We start from the raw sequence: 16,800 nt of genomic DNA, 5'->3' as shown, positions 1-16,800 counted from the left end.
ATTGAAATTTGAATTTAAATTAAAGGTTTACTTTTCTATTATTTATTGTTCAAATAGATTCAAATTTTTGAGGTTTGATCAGAGAGAGGGGACAACGGGCTGTTTAATACACTAATCCCCAAAATTGTATAATAACGTTTTCTTATTCGTTGCCTGAACAACTTTGGGGACTTCAGTAAATATTGATTGGTTGGTAAATTAAGTTAAGTGTTCAAACATTTCTACAATTAATTTTAATCTACAGTAGGGGCAATTTTGTATGTCATGTACATCAATTTGTCGGTCATTGTATTTAGATCCATGACTATTATAACATTATCATATAAAGTTTTATATTTGTTTAGTAGAAAGTTCTTTTTTTTATGACTTTGCTAACCATTATTGCTAATTGAAGTTAATAATTAATATTTCTGCATTTGATTTATTTTTTTGCAAACTATTAACTATTATAATTTATGATTTTCATTAAGATTATTTATTAAGTATATTTGATAATTTTTTTTGTTTTTTTGTAGCGGTGCTAATATATTTTAGTAAAAAATAGGCAACGCCCCTAGAGGCCTCTATTGTTCATTTAAAACCAGCTGATTTTTTAACATTTTTACAACATTTTTTTTGTATCTTATCCACTTGATTTTTCAATAATGATTCTTAGGACAACAAGGTAAAGTATTATAAAAGAGGCAACTATATAATCAAATCCTAAAAATAAAAGTATTTCCTTTCACTATATCCTATATTTACGCAATTTTGCAACAAATGTCTGTAAAATTTTGTTTAGATTTAGAAATTTATGCTATGTTTATTAAGTTCTGTCACTCTACAAGTGTCAATGTCCTACCGTTTCAGAGCTTCGCTTTTGTGGATGTTGTCATCCTTGTTTTTTTGTATTTTTACATACATATAGCACATTTTCCCTTCAAACAATAAATAGAAAGCAGTTAAAGTTAAAATTTTATACTTTGAATTATTTATCAAATGTGACATTTAGATGGTTAGAGTGACTCATAAAGTTATAATCCTTACATAAAAGTAACTTGATGTCTCTCTGTCTATCCGTATGTCCGTTTTTTACCGAAGTATCTAGCTAACCGCTGAACCGATATGGTTCTCCTTTAGTTCCTGTAGCTTATCATATGTCCTGGGAGTATCAAAGCCCTCTTAAAAAGAGTAACCCCTAAAAAAAGCCACCTCCCTCAAAAAGTACTTAGGTCGTTTAGATTGCTCCATTGTCTAATACTAATTGTAATACAAAAAAGAATGATGCGTGTTTGTTCGTCTGTCTTTCCTTATGATGCTTAAGATCTCGCTAACCGCCGGACCAATTGGGCTCTTCTTTTCAGGGACTTTACCTCATGTTTATACAAAAAATTGTAGAAACTATAATGGAAGCCATTTGTGTATATTTAATGGAATCATATATTTAAAGAATTAAATTTATTTCAGAGATCTAAAGGGACAAGGCAATGGCCGATAGATGGATGTACATCCCCAATGATAAAATACAAAATACCCCTTTTATAGATTAAAATTAGTGGTTTATATGTTTGAACAATCAACTTTATGAATCAACCAATCAAAATTCACTTAAAGTCACTGAAGTTGTTAAGGCAACGAATAAGAAAACGCTGTTATAAAACTTAGGGGACTAGTGTAATAAACAGCCCATTGTTCCCTCTCTCTCTCTGCATTTATTATTTTTTTATGAAACACCCCTTTGAATATTTCCATCATTACCTGTGTTGTCAGAGAGAGAGGGTATATTTATTGTATTTTCTTTTATTTTATTAGAATTAGACTGTAAATTAGACTAAAGCCCAAAGTTTTATAATTACAAATACGTTAGATACTTTATTTAATATTTAATTTGATTGGTTGGTTTAAAGTTTCCAAGGTAAGAACTCAATATGCATAGGTAAGCGATATCTTAATGAATAAAAAACTTACTTCTTTACATATATGTATGTAAAGGCCTCCAGAGAATCTGAGGTGGGAGGGTGGAGTCCTCCATTTTGATTTTAGTTTTGAAAATAAAAATAAATTTTTTTGATAATCGACATCTTTCTAGGACGATATCTCTTGGAAGGTTAGTATTAACCTCCAAATAGTAATAAACCTTCCAAGGACCTATTTAAAGCTACAATTTAAAGGAGAACCATATCAGTTCAGCAGATAGAGAGAAAACTCGGTACAGACAGACAAATATCCTTACACAATTTATATAAAGATTTGTCGCATCGTATTATAGACAACTTTCCGTGAATATTAAAATACATATGATAAGATTAAACCCAGTTTTGTTATCCCCGATGGCCGATGGCCCGTATTTAAAAAACTGGTAATAATCTCATGATTTATATTTTATTATTCGTGGAAAATTGTCTATAATACTATGCTGTACTTGTTTTTTTTTAGTAGGGAGGATAACTGGTTCTAATCTAGCGGATATTAAACGGTTTATAAGCCCTACTCAAAAATCCTTTAACCGTGAGGCGTGAATTATAGGATAAATATTTTTCCCATGCTACAAATGATATATTTATGCAATATTTTCTATAATAAGCGGTGATAAATGATTTATTTTTGATAGCGCAGCTACTCTACAATTATGCTATGTCCGTACGTCTGTCATTCAATTACAATTTAACAGGAAAATTATGGAACATCATGGATCTAAAGGGACAAGGCAATTGCCGAAAAGTTGATGTACATCCCCAATGATGATACTCAAAATTGCCCCTTCTGTAGACTACAATTAGTGGTTGAAACTGTTGGGTACTCAACTTAATGAAAATTGAATAAAAGTACCCAAGGTTGTGAAGCCAACGAACAAGAAAACTTTTCTATAAAACTTTGAAGACTAGGCCCAATGTCTCCTCCTTCCCTTATGAAACATTATATCTACTAAAAATTTGACATAAATTTCTATATTATTTCTGTGTATAAAGCTTACTGTTTTCTAGCTTTTGTTCATAACTATTCTTGTTATACTCTTATTTTGAATAATATTTTGTCTTTTTTTCTAGCTCTGAAATTCTTTCATAACAAAGGTATTTCCAGGGATGCAAAGATAAGACAATAGCCGAAAAATTTGTGTACATCCCCAATACTGATACACAAAATTAACCCAATTGTGATTGAAACGTTTGGACACGTGGCTTAATAAAAAAACAATCAAAATTTAATAAAAGACCCCAAAGATGTTGAAAACACGAATAAAAGGTTATTATAAAACTTTGGGGACTAGTGTAATAAACAGCCCAATGTCCCCTTCTTCCCTGGGTATTTCTAAGTTGTTAAAAGAGATTGATTCAAAAAAAGACAAGAATGAATATATCCTTAGATAGCAGATTATTATTCAATTGAAATTCATCAAGATGAGTGTTCAAACGTTTCAATTACTAATTTTAATCTACATATTTTGTGTAACATCATTAGGGGTGTACATCAATTAGTCGCTCATTGTCTTATCCCTTTATAATAATAGAACCTAATAACAATATAAATGTGATTTGTGAATTAAAACTTTAGGAGACTAATCTTATATTATCCATTAGAGTAACACAATAGAGGAAAAAGGGGTTATATAACTATATGTCCCCATCCCGTGGACCTTATGCCGACTTCCAATTAGGTCTTTGAATATCAACCAATAGCTTTGTGAATATTAACACAGCCAAGTCACTACAAAAGAGCAGAACAAAATTTACTAGCAGACGAAAAAGGTTCCCAAGAGGTAGATCCAGGTAGCTGTCTGTTTATATTTATAGATTTTATTTATTATCCTCTCTTTTATATACTAAACTACGTTATTGCCCCAACTGCACTGGCTGAGGCTGCATATTTTATTAATCATATTGTCAGATAAAACATTTCAGATGTATTTAGTAAATGCAAGGTAGTGTTTTCATATACTTTGAAATAAATGGAAGAGGCTTTCTTTAGGTAAAGCGACTATTTTCGACATTTAGGATGGGTACATAGTGACTTTCGTCATGGTACAGTCGTCCTATTGTTTTTAAACCTTTTATGTAATTTTTTTTTATAATAATCGTACAAATGTTTTAGTGTTTTAAGTTTGAAACAGCTTATAGTGCCTAATACAAAATGAGGTCAAACATTACAAATGACCAATGATAAGCCAGAATACATTTTACAATTGGTCAATTATAATATACATATACTACTGAAATGTCATTGGTTATTTGTATTGTATGAGGTCATTTTTCATTAGGCACTATAAGCTGCTTCTTTAAGTTTTATCGTATTATATTTATTCGATAGAATATAATGTTGTAGGCGAAGCTTCAATATAATCAAATCTTAAATGAAAGTAAATCACTTCTAAAAAGATTCATTCTCTTTATACTTTTAATATCTGTCAATGTATAATGTTTGCTATTTTATCTAATTGGTTGAGCTTGTTTTTTGTCAGGATCCGAATGGATAAGACTATTGATGATACATTGTTATTGTATATCTCAAATAATGATAATTCTGATAATTATTTTTATAGCTAAATGATTGGTTGAAAAATTTGGACATCTTATTTAGAACTAACCAATCAAAATTCAATATCAGTAATCATCGTTTTAAAGATAACATGGTTATAAAACTATGAGTTTCAGTCATAGACGTCCAAGGGGGGGAGGGGTAAAGTGGGGATTACCCCCCCCCCCATTTAAAATTTACCCCTACCCGGGGGGTGCCTTAGGCACCCCAAACCATTTAGGAGGGGGTATTTACCCCCCCCCCAAACAAATTTGTGGGGGTAAATACCCCCCCCCCCCCCCAAATAAAAATATCTAACACAAAATTTTTTTGCGCGCTTTGTGCGCATTTTTAATACTAAATATCTAATATAATTTAAATTCCCCCCAAAAAAAATTTTACCCCGGGGGTAAATTTTTTTTTGGGGGGGGGTAAACAAAATTTACCCCTGGCTACAGATTTTATGGGGGGAATTCCCCCCCCCGCCCCAAGCAAATTTTACCCCCTGGGTAAAAATTTTGTTGGGGGGGAAAAAAATTTGGGTGCGCTTCCCGCGCCATTTTACGCACCCAAAAAACGAATTACCCACCCCTTAAAAAAAATTTAACCCCCCTCCAAAAAAAAAAGCTTGGACGTCCCTGGTTTAAGTGTAATCTACAGTCGAATGCCCCCTCCCTCCTTTTCGTTTGCAGACATTGTCATCCTTGTTATTATTGATAGAAAACAACGGAGTTTACTTACGGTAACCCAACCATTTGAACCATGGTCAACCATTTTCAAATCTTATCAACATGGAGATACTGCGTTGCAAATAAAGGTACATAGATAGATAGATAGATAGATAGATGCAGATAAGTAGAACGAATTAGACCAAAAATATATACAAAAAATAAAAATTTCAACATAAAATTTAATTGAATGATATTACCCCAAAAAAATTTGAAAATTGGACCACAAACATCAATGTGGAAATCAGTTTTGAAAAGCCAAAAGTGGCTAAAACCGCTAAGGTTGTTTTATAATAAATATAAATAAATAAATACAATATAAATATAAATAAATACTTAAAAAACTGTGTATTTTGAATTAAAAATTGAATCTACTCTATCATTAACTTATGTAAGTCTGTCTACATCTCACTTAATTATGCTCCATAATAATGGGAGTTCTGACAATAAGTTTCTAAAGTCTATCTTTCATGGGAGCAGAGAAAATCACATTTCCCTTAAAATTTCCAGATGGATACAATTTGTTTTTTTTCTTCAGAATCTAACATTAGCATTCTTGAATTTTGTTTCTGGAGGCGAACCCATACTTCTCTTACAGGTACAATAATAATTTTGACATATTTAACCTAATTTTAAAAAAGCGAAGTTTACTTTTATTAGGCTATGTACGTTCTTCCGTTTGTAAAGGCTAGATCTTTTTATTAATTTTGATAGCATGTTAGAATTGTAGAAAAAGTTTTAAAATTGAACAAAAATCCAAAGACGATAATACCGCAACTTTTTGAAGCTGGTAATATATATTTATTAATCTTTAATCTATCTATACATATGTTAACATAATCATTATTAAAGAATCACTGGAAAGTGTCAGGTGTGACGTCATAAATATATATTATCCATTGTCTAATGTCTTTTTTAGGGTTTCCTCTCATTCTTCTCCTCTCATTCCTCCTTTTTAGACATATTTTTATGACGTCACACATGGCACTTTCCACCGTTTCAATAATCTACCAAGATGATTATAATTAAGATGTGCCTGACAGAAGAAGAAAAAAAGAATTTGCTGTCAGCTGATTCAGGAAAGAAAAGGTAACTACTATTTTTTTTTGTAGAGATGCTACTCTAAAATTTGCATTTTTTTCTCCTTAGTAACTTTACCGCCCTGACAATAAAAATTTTAAATCGGCAGTTTTATATTACATCTGGACTAAAAATGAATTAAAAGAAGATTTAGAAGAGTCCCACAGTGTAAGACACCTCTGAAAGGGCTAGAAATTAATCAGACAATATTTTTTTAAAATTTAATCTTTGATTAATTAAATAATTGCATTTAGGTTTTGTGGTTTCAATACAAAACCGTTTTTAGCCTCCTGAAGATAATTGAATATAAATCTGTGATTGGAAAAAAATTATGTTTTCATCGAAATACTTCAAATACTTTATTTTAGGTTGCAAAAGATAAATAATGTGATATCAAAGTGTCTCCCAATGAAACCATGGACAATGAGGTATTAAGTTCTAGTCAGGGATCTAAAGGGAAAGACAATAGCAGATATATTGATGTACATCCTCAATAATAATACACAAAATTATCCCCTCTGTAGATAAAATTAGTCGTTGAAATGTTTGAATTCTCAATCTAATGAATTAACCAATCAAAATTCACTATGGTCCCCAATGTTGTTAAGCCAACGAATAAGAAAACGTTATTTTAAAACTTTGGGGACTAGTGTATTTAACAGCCTATTTTCTCTTCTTTATCTTGGTTTTAGTTCTTTTTTAGTAGCGAAGCTACTCTATAATGAAAATTGTCTGTCTTTTTTGTTAGTCCGCAAGGCTATGGATAATTTGTAATTTTCTTAGCTGGTATTAAAGATATGGGGATAATTTTTTTGTGAAGATTCTATCCAATGAGCAACTTGTATACCACTAACTTGGTCCGCTGGTCTGTCGGTTATTCTGCAAAAGACATTTACATTGTACATGCTTTATAAAGATGCTTTCGTAGATCCTTCTTTCCCCTGTTTTCCTCCTCTCTTTCTAATGACAACTGAGCATTAGCTGTATAATTAACTTTGTCCGTACATCAATGGATTTATTTAAACTTTTCTGTCACCTATGTTTATTTCATTCTTGTGGCTGCGCTCCGTAGAGGCCACTAAGGGCACTTGAGGAGGGTGGAGTTGAATTTGATAACCCATATTTATTTTAAATTAAAAAAAATAAAACTTTTTTTGGGACGAATACAAATTTTTGGGGAACGATTTCTCTTGAGAGGGTGGTGGTACACTCCCCCAAAATAGTCTAAACCTTTCAAAGACCTATGAGAAGCTACCCTGTCAAGGAGAACCATATCGGTTCAGCAGTTAGCCAGATCCTTCGTTACAAACAGACAGACAGACATATAAAGATCTTGTTACTTTATTCTAAGGATTTAATTTTAGAAAAGAAGATAAAGTTAGTATGGAGATAGAACTCACTACCAGGAGGACACTTTCCTTTCTATCAGGTATCAGCTTATACCAATAACGAAATTATCACGAAACCTATACGTGATTTTCAGCTGTCGTTAGAGGTCAACACATGTTAGAAGAACCTAGTAAAAGTGTCTGACTCTGATTATGACGTAAAAAAATAGCCAATGAAAGGCCAGTATACACTGTAATTGAACAATGGTAAAATTTATAGCGGCCTCTCATTGGTTAATTTTTTTGGCGTCATAATCAGAGTCAGACACTTTTATTACTAGGTTTATGTTAGAATTAATTAAAACTATTTGTCTAACTATATACTTTGGTAGCCGTTATATTATGTTGTTGAATTTATTGATTTATACTGGTGGCTACGCCCCTAGAGGCACTCAAATGAAAGGAAGGAGGATAAAGCCTGCATCTCTCTTTCAAGTTTTACTTTTAAAAAGAATAAAAAAAATTTGGAGGTTAGGTATATTTTCTAGGGGCGATTTATCTTGGTAGAATGGAGGTACCATACCACAAAATAGTTATGCACATTTCATGGACCTTTAAAAAGCTTTACTGAAAAGGAGAACTTTATCAGTTCAGTGGCTTGCTTGCGAGATCCTTTGCAACACAAAGACTGACAGACAGACAGATATATAGAAATCCGGTATCTTTTATATTAAGATTTAAAAACTGAACCACGATTATCATAATGAATTATTTGTATGTTTGTTAGTTTTTATTTGCTACGCTACTATTGGAAATAATAGTTAGGTCAACTGAATTTGAGTTGCCGATTGTGTACATAGTTTCCTCGGTGTTTCCTCATCCTATCTCAATATTTACTACTAGCTAAAAAAAAAGCTTCAAACTTCCAGAAAAAATCAAAATTTAAAAAATCAAACTTTCAAAAAGATCAAAATTTTTTTGAAGTTTTGAAGTTTTTTAGCTAGTAGTAATTATTAGGATAAGATGAGGAAACTGTGTACACAATCGGCAACTTAAGTTCAGCTGACCAATAATTAGTTTTTATCAAATCTTTTTTAAATATATACAGGGGGAGATATAATTCCTTTACTGGATGATATTCTATATGATTCTGAAAAGGATGTTTTAGCTGGTAAATACAGGTATTAACAATCCTCTATAGAATGTATGTTTGTTTGTCTGTATGTACCAAAAGATCTCGCTGACTGTTAGATGTCTAAGGGTTGTATAATAGCTACTAGCTACCAAGGAAGAGGAAATGTGATTATGACAAACAATTCTAAATGAAAATCCTCTCAACCACCTTCCTCTTTTTCTCCCCCTTCTTACCCACTTCCCTTTCAACTACAATATAAAACAAATGGAATTAATTGTCTGAATAGCAGCCCCTGACCAGCTACAACTATTAAACCTGGATATAATTATATTATTTCTGACGAATGACTTAAAGGTCGTCTTAGTATAACCTGAAATTTTTCTTTCCAATACAATTTTACCTTACATCTTTTCAATAGTGAATCTATCCTAATAGCATGTTTGTCTTGTGTACTGCAATCTTGCTATTTTATAATAAGCTATATTACTCTCTCTCTCGTTACCGAAGCAGTTTATAGTGCCTATAAAAAAAATCACGTCATACAATACAAATCATAGGCCATTATACATTGACCAATGGTAAAATATATACTGGCCTATCATTGGTAATTTGTATTGTATGATATCATTCTTTAAAGTCACCATCCTCATAATTATCTTTAGTTTGTTGATTCATCCTTTCTTAGGATCTGATCCTCCGTTCCGTGTTTAATTTTACAGGGATCTAAATGGATAAGACAATGGCCGTTGAATTGATGTACATCCACAAAGATGATACACAAATTCTAAACTAAACTAAATGAACGAACCAATCATAATTCAATAAAAGTCCCCAAGATTGTTAAGCCAACGAATAAGAAAATTAGTGTCATAAACATTCAATGCCCCCTTTCTTCCTGAATCTTTCAGAGTTGCATGTGAGCTTTTGGGAGAGGCTGTCAAGTGTTGGAAACCGAAACAAAAAATTGAGGTAGCATCACATTTTTCCAGCATCGCTTCGAAACGGTGAATTAGAACTGGTTCTCAGCCATACTAAAAAAATATGTAAAGCATCGTATTGATTATATCCAGTTTTCTACTAATATAAAAATGTACAATCATAGGCATAAAACCAGTTTTTTTAGCCCGTTCCTTCGGCATCTTGGGGCAAATAAAAATGAGTTGCCATCAGTTTTTTTTTTATTACTACTAAAGCCAGAAACTAGATTAAGTTTCATGATTCATTAATTATTAATTGTCCTTTCTCTCTTATTATCACTCTTTGTTTATCTTTGCAGGCTTTGAATGTAATGAGGTTGTCAGGTTTTAACCAACAGGACCTCAGAGATTTAGGGTAAGGACATTTTATTTACGCTCTGCTCTTTGCAGAAGAAAGTTGAGCATATTCCTTTAAAATGTCAACGAAGCCCAAAATACATAACTTTTGCACCACATCGTCTTCCTGTGACGTCATAAAATGAGGGAGATGAGAGGAGAAGTGGGAAAGAAAATCCCTAAAAAAGAGATGGAGAAAATGACGTCACAGGAAGACGACGAGGTGAAATGTATTTTGGGTTACGTCTAAAATGTCTTGTCGAGCAAATTTTGAAGAATTTAAAATACTGGGGTATAGTTTTTCGTTTTGGTTTTTACTTTAGCCCTGGCTAATGGGTACTGTGTCTCCTCCCATAGTTAAAAAAAAACTATAGGTACAAAAATGGTTAAAGCACCCCGCAGGTATAAGAAAAATAACTATCTCTTCCTCTAATTTTCAATTTACTTCTAAATTTATTAATTGCAATTGGAGTCTGCATGATAGCTTTCTGGGACGAAAAAAACTACTACTAAAGAACATTAATATCTAGCAAAAAAGCTTACATTTTATTGTTATAAAGATACTTTTGATGAATTAATGACTACATGCTTATGTCGATATAAAGTTAAAATGTTTTAAGGGTAACTTTAACCCTTAACGATTGGAGTGGGCTTTAAACACTGCCAAATATTTTATTTCGAGATTTCTTGTATACAATTTACATAAAGATAAACATTTTCTGAAATTTTTTTTAATCAAGAATAAGAAAATTAGAGCAGTTTAAAAGTTTGAAGTAAATAGGGATCTAAAAACAAAGGTTGTTAAATAAAAGGGTGAAGGAAGTGAAATATGACTTTGTTTCAGTTATAGTTGGAAATTCTTCGGAAATCATACAGGGGACATGCACAAATTGTTTTAGCCCACTATCTCTAATAGGAGCTGAGATATTTGGGTGCGCAATAGGGTCCAACTTTTAAGGGTTAATCTTATTTTTTTATCATAGTTAACTTTTGAAAAATCCAATTTGACCTACGACATGTTAACTATTTAAATCAACTTAAAATTCCAAAACGTTCCAATAACCATATTTTTGTCTATTTAGTCTTTTTACTCCAAAAGATCAAAGAAAAATCACTACAGAGTTTTTTTAAACATTGGGGTTTCTACAAACATGGAATAATTTTATTTAGCATATATATTTCATAAAAACTTAATTATATGTATATTTAATTTAGTTACACCTATGGCTTTACCTTCAAAACTAAATTTATTTTCTAGTGAAAAACAACATGATTCGTGAATATTGACAAAACTTATCAGCAAATTAGCTTTTCTAAGTGTTTATATTAAAAATCTCCAGTTTACAAAAACTCCAATATGTGTAAAAGAATTTAAGTTCACTTAGGTTTATGCCAATACCGTACATGTTCCAATTATGAATAACATGAATTCTTTGCGAGGAAAAAATATAAATTGTAGGACAAAACCCAACAAAAATTGTCGCAGTGAATTTTTAAAATTATCTAAATAATTGTGGGTTGATTTTGGACATTTTTATGTGAGACCATATCGGGAACGTTAACATGATTCTTATAAGTATAATACACCTCTGGATGATGTAAAATATATCTTAATCAAAAAACCACAGGCAACAACACATTTAATTGTAAAGCTATTTGAGAATGGGAGTAAAAAAATTATTGAATCAGAACTATGGCTTCATGGTGCTCCCTGAAATGGCCTTGATGAGTAGAATCAGGTACTTTTGTCTGTTTCAAAATATGTCATTCCTAGCCTTAGAAATGACTAAAAAATCAACCATTTTTTTTTTTTGGAGTATCGGCTAACCCACTAGAGGTTTTTGAGTCATTACTAAGGAAAGGAATGAGATATTTTGAAAAGGACAAAAGTTTCTGAATCAACTCATCAAGGCCATTTCATTGAGCAACAATAAGCAATTTTTTTAAAGGGAACCAACCAACAAAATGTAAGACTTTTTTATTTATAGCTATTTTTATTTTCATACTTTTGTTAGCTATTTCTTTAATGGCTTTTTATCCAACAATGAACTATTGATCTAATCTAAAGGGGATCAAATTATTTTGTCTTGGAGATTAACAAAATTTACTACAGTAAGCTATTTCTTTGTGAGCTTTTATCCAACAATTACTAAAGGGAACCAACCAAACAAGTTCCAAATTTATGACTTTTTTATTCTTAGTGATTGTCATTTTAATACTTTAGTTAAATATTTATAATTTGGACTTTTTATCCTACAATCTGTTGATGTATATAGTTAAATTAATAGAGGTTGTTAGATTTTAATACAGTAAGCTATTTTTTTGTGGGCTTTTATCCAACAATTACCAATGCTCTGTTGTTGTAAAGGGAACCAAACAAGTTCCGAATGTTTTATATATTCATAGAGAGTGTTATTTTGTTAATTTGGTCAGCTATTTCTTTATGAACTTTTTATCCAATAAAAAGTATTTGATGAAAAAGAACCATATAATTTTGTATTAGAGATTGATAATTTTGTTACAGTTCACTATTTCTTTGTGGGATTTTATCCCACAATTACAATGCTATGTTGATGTAAAGGGAACCAAACAAGTTCCAAATTTATTACTTTTCCAGCGGGTTGTTATTTTGATAATTTGGTTAGCTATTTCTATTTGGCTTTTTATCCCACAATCTGTTGTATATAGTTAATTTACTAGAGGTTGTCAAATTTTAATACAGTTAACTATTTCTTTGTGGGTTTTTATCCAACAATTACCAATGCTATGTTGATGTAAAGGGAACCAAACAAGTTCCGAATTTATTACTTTTCCAGCGGGTTGTTAAGGTTAGAACGTGCGGGGTAATAAATATGACGGAATTACAAACGATTATAGACAGAACAAGAATTATCATGTCCAAAGTAACGCAGCTGAAACCTTTTAATGTTGAATTTTTTCTTAGAGTAAGATTAGGTACATATTTCTACGCCACTATCTTCTAGAGGAGGACTGATATGTCAGAAAAATAGCGTAAAACCACCCAAGAAATATATAACCCTACCCTGAAAAGAATTACCCATTCGGACCAAACATTTTAGAGATCTTTAGCTCCAGACAAAGATTATTATATATTGATCTAACCTTTCTTAAACTGTATTTCTTATGATAGAGTTATAGCAAAAAATGGTAGCGACTGTAGCTATGTCAGGCTCGTGACATCAAAAGAATATAAGAATGAAAGGATATAAAGAAATGCTTGGGTTTCATCTATTTGTGGTATTCGGCAGCCGTGAGCCATGTTCTATGGCAACCCTGACCTTGGTTCGGAGAAGGGCCGAGGGCCCTCCCCCGAGTACTGGGGAAGGGGTCAGCCGACCCCTCCCTATGCCTTAGAATTAATGATAGATTTTGACAGCCTTATTATGGTTAAGCTGTATTGTTCAATTCCCCCACCCTTTCCAGGGATGGGGGATCATTATTGCCCAAACTGATTATTGTGTATGTATTTATATTGATTCTGTTTATGATTACTTATTCCAATCTGTGTATTTATTGTTTGTTGTATATAACTTTAGTAAACCTTAGACCCTGAATAAAGGAACATCTGAATAGACTCTGTTTGTTATTTAGTGATTGCTAGAGAAGCGTAGCTTCTCTATAATATATGTGTCCACGTCTGTTCGCACTGCCATAGTCATTTGAACTCGGGTGTCTGCCATTTAACCTAGGCGGATACCACATATTCAGTACCATATACAAATATGACAATTAGATAAAGTTTGTACAATATAAAAAGGCGGGTTAGGCCAAATCAAATAGACTCTTTGTAAAAATAAATTTCAGTTGGATGCAGAGAAGCTTTGCTACTCAAAATCACTTTGAATTGGCATGAAATAGTTGATTTGTAATACATGGTTGTTACAAGGCAGAAAAAAGTAATTTGAGGGAGAGAAAAAGTAAATTGAGGGAGAGGGTAATACAATAGAAGGGAGAGAGAGGGAGAGAAAGTTTTTAAAGGGTCAAAGCAAATTAATAAAAGATACGTATAAAGGAGAGAAAATAAAAATGTTAAGGTAAGGAAAAATAAAGCTACAACATATTTAATTTAGATGTTGGACTAACAGAAAGACGGACAACTGAGGTGAATTCTCAGAAAAAAATTTGCCTCACTAAAATCAGTTTGCCTAACTAAAATTCTAGTGAGGTAAAATTATCCCCTCTACATTTTTATCGAGCCTCACTGATTTTAGTGAGGCAAATAATTTTTTAAGAATTCGTCTCTAAATATTTTATCCTAATATAAAAGTAACTGAGAAGAATCATAATTTTTTTAGAAAAGGGTACCTACATCCTCTCGTGAGATACTACACCCCTTCACACACAAAAGAAATAAGTGGATGTTCGATAACAAAATTAAAACCTTATATGTTAAGATGGGTGTTTTCTTCAAGCTTATGGAAAAGTGTTAACCATAACCGACATGTAAAAAGGTTAGTCAATAGTTAATGTATTTTATAAATAAGTTTAATTAATATTTGTAGTTCAAACTATATTTTTGAAGATAAGTACACTATCCAAATTATGTATCTATTTATTTAAATTTCTATCTATCAATTGCCACAAAAAAATAACTATCTATCTTTGTTAATATATTAAAGGTTAACTCACAAACAAAATATGAATTACACATATTTTATCAGGCTTTTCAAATTTATATTAGACTAAAAGAACTATAAATTCATGCATTACATAGATATTAAGGGCTATGTAAGTCTTAGGAAACAGTTACTCGTAGGGTATTCTAGAAAATTTTATAGATCAATTATTTTTAATTCATCTATAATTAGTAGTGATTGTTTATTAGTATGTCTACTTCTGTTTTTATTCTTCCTTTATTAATATATTTTTTCCTAAATAGATTAGCACCAGTACCGGAAGAGGAAAGCAGCTCTAGAGTTAGTTCTTCTTCATCTAAGGTAATGCTACTATGTCAGGAATGTAATTTAGGTAGTAAAGAATTAGAAGAGTGCCTTAGCACAAAATCAGACAAATTTCAATTACTTTATGTTTACAATGGGCCAAATCCTATTTAAATTCTTAGGCTAGCCAAGGAGTCAGAGTTTCCTAAGGAACCTAGTAATACTGTCTAACTTTTTATCTTTGTGACGTAACAAAAATCCATCTCTTTTTTAGGGGTTTCCTTTCCCACCTCCCTCTCATCCTTCGATTTTTGTTACGTCACAAAGATAAAAAAATATACACTATTACTAGGTTCTTTCCTAAGTCATACATATTCTTTTATATCTATGTAAGGCTTAGGAAAATTTAACTCCTATGCTAGCCTTGGAAATTATATAGGATTTGCCTTACAAATCTTATGAAAGCAAAAGGTTGGTTGTCTGTTATATTTCTCTTATAAACCTGATAAGCATCTAAAATATGTAATTATCATCTAAGAAGAACAAAATCATTGAAATTTAGATGAATTTATTTAGGAATTAAAGCCAACAGGAGATCTAATGAGAAATTTGGTTTTAAGATTGACAAAAATCAAAGAACCTTATTTCTATGAGGTAATTTAGATTTTATCATTTTCAAATGGATTTGGATATTCTAAAGTTATTAAAGGAAAACAGAATTTTACATCTAAAACATTTTTACCTTTTTGTATGTGATTTGTATGTTTTTTTTATAAATTTTCAAAATTACTCAAAAATAAAGAAAATTTAACAGATTTAATAATTATTAGGAGAAAGAGAACTATAGTTCAGATGAGGATAGTGATCAAGAAACCCAAAATCCAATGTTTCCATCAATAAAATAAATTTAGCTGTTTACATAAACATATTACATATATACAAAGTATAATTATAAAATGTAATTGATTTGTAATAAAATTAAACATTGAGAAATTCAATTGAATATTCAAACATTTAAGTCTTTCTGGGATTTGATTTACAGAATAAGGTTATAGGTATGGGTGGGAGAGGTGAAGAAAATTGTGTTTAAAGAAATTGTTAAATACATAGATGAATATATCATTTTCACCTTCTAATGGAACGTGAAGAAAGGCGCTCAAAAAAACAGCATGTAACGTCATAAAAATGAGGGATTATCCATCTCTCTTTTATGTGTTTTCTTTCCAACGTATACTCTCCTCATCCCTCATTTTTATGTCAGAATTTTTTGAGCGACTTTCTTTACATACCTTCTAATGGCAACATTTTTTTCTACTTGAGACATACAATTCTAGCATGTTGTCAAAAATGCTTAGGGCAGACAGACCCAACCAGAGTCCCAGGGCACTCCCTAGATCAACAATCAAATTCCACAGGCCAAAGGCAAGTACTTCAGTATGGACTTTTACATTTTCCATGATTTTTACCTTTACAGCATTAAAATGAGGTCCGTTTCTTAGATGCCTTCTCAGGTTGTAGTTCAGTTCCATTGTTGTGCATGGGGGTAAACAGTTCTTAAAGCTATTTAATTCCAATCCAGTAACTAACTTGATGATTTCCTGTTGCATCTCATAGTACTCATGTTTTTCATCAAAATGTTTTTGATGATTAGGAGTGCAGGTAGAGTCAGATGAATCGTGAAGCCAAGATGGGTAGCATCCAAGCCATTGTAGAAACTTATTTTTAAGTTTGTCCTTGATACATTCTCCATAACTAGATCCAATTCTATCATAGTCAATACAAGTTCTTCCATCATTTATTCTGTAATCATGCATTGTGATTTCA

The 16,800-nt window shown here is 31.5% G+C and overlaps 1 protein-coding gene across 1 annotated transcript; it reads left to right on the top strand.

Annotated features, from left to right (window-relative positions):
* Positions 1-6,249: 6,249 nt before the first annotated feature.
* On the top strand, positions 6,250-15,881 carry LOC145304406 (uncharacterized). The gene is made up of 10 exons (XM_080146289.1): positions 6,250-6,308; positions 6,668-6,727; positions 7,664-7,728; positions 8,736-8,808; positions 9,671-9,731; positions 10,039-10,094; positions 14,491-14,547; positions 14,976-15,033; positions 15,553-15,630; positions 15,807-15,881. The coding sequence occupies exons 1-10, from the start codon at positions 6,250-6,252 to the stop codon at positions 15,879-15,881; spliced, it is 642 nt and encodes a 213-aa protein (XP_080002415.1).
* Positions 15,882-16,800: the final 919 nt, after the last annotated feature.

This window comes from Acartia tonsa, chromosome 13 (assembly GCF_053477335.1).
Source record: "Acartia tonsa isolate MP-2025a chromosome 13, ASM5347733v1, whole genome shotgun sequence".
NCBI classification, from domain to species: Eukaryota; Metazoa; Arthropoda; class Copepoda; order Calanoida; family Acartiidae; genus Acartia; species Acartia tonsa.
The sequence above is the reverse complement of the archived record's forward strand: the minus strand, read 5'-3'. Positions and strand labels throughout refer to the sequence as shown.